The 4791-nt window shown below is 52.8% G+C and overlaps 1 protein-coding gene across 1 annotated transcript; it reads right to left on the bottom strand.

Moving 5' to 3' along the window:
• Window positions 1-1546: 1546 nt before the first annotated feature.
• Window positions 1547-4404, bottom strand: LOC108759533 (uncharacterized). Its single transcript, XM_018505017.1, has 2 exons — window positions 2936-4404; window positions 1547-2873 (listed from the first exon to the last, which is right to left on the bottom strand). Exons 1-2 carry the CDS (start codon window positions 4402-4404, stop codon window positions 1547-1549), a joined length of 2796 nt encoding a protein of 931 aa, XP_018360519.1.
• Window positions 4405-4791: the final 387 nt, after the last annotated feature.

Here is a 4791-nt window from a genome sequence, read left to right as displayed (position 1 = left end):
GAATAAAGCGACGTAGTTCTTTCTTGTTTTTTGTCCCCGCCCGACCAACGGAAGAACATTAAAGGAACCGGCGTAGTCCACTCCGGTGTAGTCGAACGGCGGCGACAGGTTAACCCGAGAAGCGGGAAGCTCTCCCAGAGTTGCGAGCAAGGCAGCGCGGAGTATCGCGTGCACGTAACGCACGCGCGAATATGAGATTTAACGGCCTTACGACACCCGATTATCCAGTGCCACTGTCGCAGGGTGCGGATGACCAGCTGCGTTCCACCGTGCAGGGTGGCTTTGTGCGCGCGCTGAATCAGCAGCTCGGCGATCCGATCCCTGGGAAGTATTATCGGGTGCTGCTCGTCGTAGCGGAGAGCGGCGTTCTGCAACCGCCCGCCAAGACGGAGTAAGGCGTTCTCATCTACGAACGGATGCAAAGCCCTTAGAGGGCTGGATCGGGAAAGAGAAGAATTAGTGCTTAATGCTCTAATTTCCGGCGCAAATGCTAAATTTGCGCGTAGCGGAACCAAAACATTTCGGCTTCGCGAAGCTCAGGTACTGTTAATAAGAGTGACGTACGCTCGGATTTCTGGCGCTTTACTCGAGAAATGAAGCGTCGTACGTAAGCCGTGACTCGGATTAATCGAGTCCACGTGGAGAATTTGTGAATCAGTTCCCACTCGTCCTCACATTCAACGTGGAGGACGACGTGAGCGCGAGCTTCGTCGTAGACCTGTTGACTGGTACTACGATCAAGAGAAAGAGAGTGGTCGTCGGTCGGCCACGACGTAGATGACCGGGAGAGCCACCTCGGCCCTGTCCACCACAGGGGGTGAGAGGACAGTTCTTCAGCCGACAGGCCGCGTGAGGCGCAGTCAGCGGGGTTGTCTTTAGAAGACACATGATTCCAACGCGCCTCCGGCAGGGTACTTTGTACCTCGGACACGCGATTGGCTACGAACGTTTGCCACTTCGCGGGGTGCTGGCGTAGCCATGCTAGCGCTACCGCCGAATCTGACCAGCCGAACACTGACGCGGAGGGCGGACTTAGGGTCGCCTGAACCCACTTAATCAATCGACTCAGCAATACGATAGCGTTCAGTTTGAGTCGCGATATGCTGAGAGTCTTAAGAGGCGCGACTTTAGTTTTTGCGGCGAATAGACGGACTTGAACGTCCGCATGCATGTGAAGAATGCGAATGTAAACGACGGCTGTGTAGGCTCGGTTTGAGGCATCCGCGAAACCGTGTAGTTCAAAGGCGACGTCGTTACCTCGTCGACCGGTCCAACGAGGGATCCGGATACCGTTTAGTGTCTCTAAATTATTATAATATGCCTTCCACTGCTGACGCAATTCGTCAGGGAGAGGGGTGTCCCAATCGGATTGGGTTAACCATAATTACTGTAAAAGGATTTTTGCAACAATGACGACGGGGGCGGCCCAGCCGAGGGGTTCGTATAATCGAGCAATAACTGACAGGACTGAACGCTTCGTCGGAGTGACCGAAAACGAAGCGTCCACTTTAAAACGAAACGTGTCGTCGTGGGGAAGCCACAAAATTCAGAGTACCTTAAGGGTCTCGTCCTGCTGAAGGAGGTGATCCTCCATGTCGGTTTGACGCGTTGCCAAATCGCGCAGCAATTCAGGCGAATTTGACGCCCATTTCGGTAATTGAAAGTCCCCTCGCTGAAGGAGTCCCGTCAATTGCTCGCGACATTCCATTAGCGACGCGACGTCATCTCCACCGAATAGCGCGTCGTCGACGTATACGGAGTCGCGTAGTATCGGGACGGCCGCCGGATAATCGGACCCTTCGTCTAACGACAATTGTTTCAAAACGCGCATCGCGAGATACGGAGCGGGAGCGAGCCCGTACGTTACGGTCAAAAGCCGGAAATGCGTGATCGGCGTGTCGCAGGACGGACGCCAGAGAATTCGTTGGAAGTCGGTATCGAGATTATTCACGAGGATTTGCCGGAACATCTTGGCGATGTCTGCTGCATAAACAAAATGCCACTGACGCCAGCGCAGCAGAATAGCGGGGAGATCTTGCTGTAACTTCGGTCCGACCAGCAGATGGTCGTTAAGCGACGTGCCGTTCGTCGTTTTGCACGAGGCGTTAAAAACGACGCGTAACTTCGTGGTACTACTCGTTTCGCGCAAAACCGAATGATGCGGAATGTACACGGGCGTAAGAGCGGTGTCGCAGGGATTTTCGATCGCGCACATACGTCCCAAAGCGAGATATTCCGCCAAAAAGTCATTATACTGCGCGGAGAGTTTGGCGTGCCGACGCAGCTTTCTTTCCATTTTATCGTAGAATACCGTGGCGATAGGCAGGGAATCGCCTATGTCGATTGGTAGTTCGTGCCGGAAGGGCAATCGAACAATGTACCGTTCTTCTGGAGAACGGCTATGAGTGGCGAGGAAGTGTTGTTCGCAACGCTCCTCCTCGTCGGTAAGTGGAGAGGGGCGCGAGACCTCCTCGTCCTCCCAAAATTGCCTGAGAAGCGAATTCGTGTCGTGCGTAGACACATTATGACAGACGCAAATGTTCTCGGATTCAATCCGGCCGCGACCCGTGGGGCCAGAGATAATCCAGCCTAACGCTGTCAATTGAGCGGTAGGCGTTCCAATAGGGCCTTGCCGGAGGCCATTTTTCAACAAGGAACCGTACAAGTCGGCACCGATTAGTAAGTGAATCCGATGTCGACTTGAAGGATCGGGATCGGCAAATGAGATGCCTTGCAAGTGAGGCCACGACTCGACGGGCTGAGTCCGTGACGCGGCGTACGAAGTAATATTTTGAAATAGGCGTGCAGCGGAACGCCCGGTTCCGCACTGGAACACGGCTTTAACGTCAGCACGACGCGAGATCTCGCGACGCCTGTAAATTTATCGCCGAAACACGCAACTTGCAAATTTGAGCGTTGTCGCTTTGTACGCAACGTCTGATAGAGCGATTGCGAAATAAAACTGAAAATGGATCCTTGATCCAGTAAGGCGCGAACTTTAAAGCTTCGGCCTTCGGTCGTGTGAACGTCAACCCATGCGGTTGCCAAGAGGACATTCGAAGGAACTGTGTCCGCGGGGGGACCGGTCCGTTTGTTCGCGACATGATTGCTGTTCGCAGCGACTGGCGCGTTGGACGCCGTCGGAGTGAACGGTTGCGTCTCCGCTTTTATCTTCGAAGAATTTGCCGTAGCATCGGCTTTTACATTATTTGAAAAATGTAGTAACGAGTGATGTGAACGACTACAGTGCGAACATCGAGATTTGCTCAGGCATTGCTGAAGGAAATGCCCGGATCTCAGACAATTGAGGCAAAGCCTGCTTTGACGCGCGAAATCGCCGCGCTGCTCAACCGTTTTATCAAGAAACTCTTTACATTTCGAAACCGAATGATTGCCGGAGCAACCAACGCATTTGTTTGCAGTGACGTTATTAACCGACGAGGGCGGCTTATCGTCTTTGTAACGACGAGTATCCTTCGGCGAATCGGAAATATCGGATAATCCGCGAATGCATAGAGTCAGAAAGTCATTAATATCTTTGTAAGACGAAAGCTTGGCGAATTCCGTACGTTTCAAATTCCATTCGCTGCGAGTGCGAGGACTAAACTTTTGAGCAATAAGATAAACGAGCAGATCGTCCCACTCATTTACCGGACGATCGAGATTGTTTAGCGCGGCTAACGACGAAGAGACCGTATCGCGGAGTTTTCGCAAGTCGTTCACATTCTCCGTTTTCATCACAGGTAGACTATCAAACGCGTGCATATGCGTCTGAACTAATGTTTGCTTGTCGTCGTATTCGTCGATCAGCAATTGCCACGCGGAGTCGTAATTAGCCTCCGAAATTTTCAAGTTATTGATCAGCACCGCGGCTTCACCGGTAACGCTTGTTTTTAAGTAATGAAATTTTTGAACTTTAGGAAGCGAAACGTTACAGGCCTCGAGAGACTCGAACATATTTCGAAAACTCTCCCAGTCCGCGATTTTACCGGTAAATTTTGGCAACGATATACGTGGCAATCGCGAGATCTGAGAACCCGACTCGCGCAAAACAGACTCGTCGTGACAATCGGATGATGAAGAGTTAGTGTTAGCGGGTAACAGTCTACTTAGCGCGTTTTGTAGAATGTCGCTGGTGTTGGTATAGACGTCCTCGGCTTCCACGATTACGTTGTCCACGAAGTAGGGCAGGCCCTTTAGCTCCCCGGACGTAGCGGTCTGCAACAGCAGGACGTGTTTGCTGCTACAGGCGGCCCAGTGCTCCTTCAGCTGGGAGATGCGGCTCTGGATCGTCGGCACCGTCACGCTCATCTTCGGGAGCTTCTTGTAGTTGATGAGCACGCGTTTGAGAGCACCAATTTTGTACTCTTGCGCTAAGATCAGATTCTCGGTTTCCTCGGCCATCGTGAGGTACGTTTGGAATCGGGGCGCTTGTAGCGGCACTCGCGAATTATTTTTCGAAACGAGGAGCTCGTCGCGTCGACGAAAGTCAATGTTACGGGCGGAACGCAAATCGTGTTTTCCGCAAAAGTCAATGCACGAGCAAGACGCGAGTAGCCGCGTTCGCGAGAGTCATTAGCTCGACGGAGCGCAAGGAGCGTCCGCGAGCGGCACAACGATTTCACTACGCGAAACGCGTGGAGCCGCGTCCGCGTGAGTCACTGGCTCGACGGAGCGTAAGGAGCGTCCGCGAGGAGCACGATAATTTCACTACGCGAAACGCGTGGAGCAGCGTTCGCGAGAGTCACTAGCTCGACGGAGCGTAAGGAGCGTCCGCGAGTAGGACGATAA

The sequence above is a fragment of the Trachymyrmex cornetzi genome, unplaced genomic scaffold, assembly GCF_001594075.2.
Source record: "Trachymyrmex cornetzi isolate Tcor2-1 unplaced genomic scaffold, Tcor1.1 scaffold1918, whole genome shotgun sequence".
In the NCBI taxonomy this organism is placed as follows: domain Eukaryota; kingdom Metazoa; phylum Arthropoda; class Insecta; order Hymenoptera; family Formicidae; genus Trachymyrmex; species Trachymyrmex cornetzi.
Note: the sequence above shows the minus strand (reverse complement) of the source record. Positions and strands in the feature narration are given on the sequence as shown.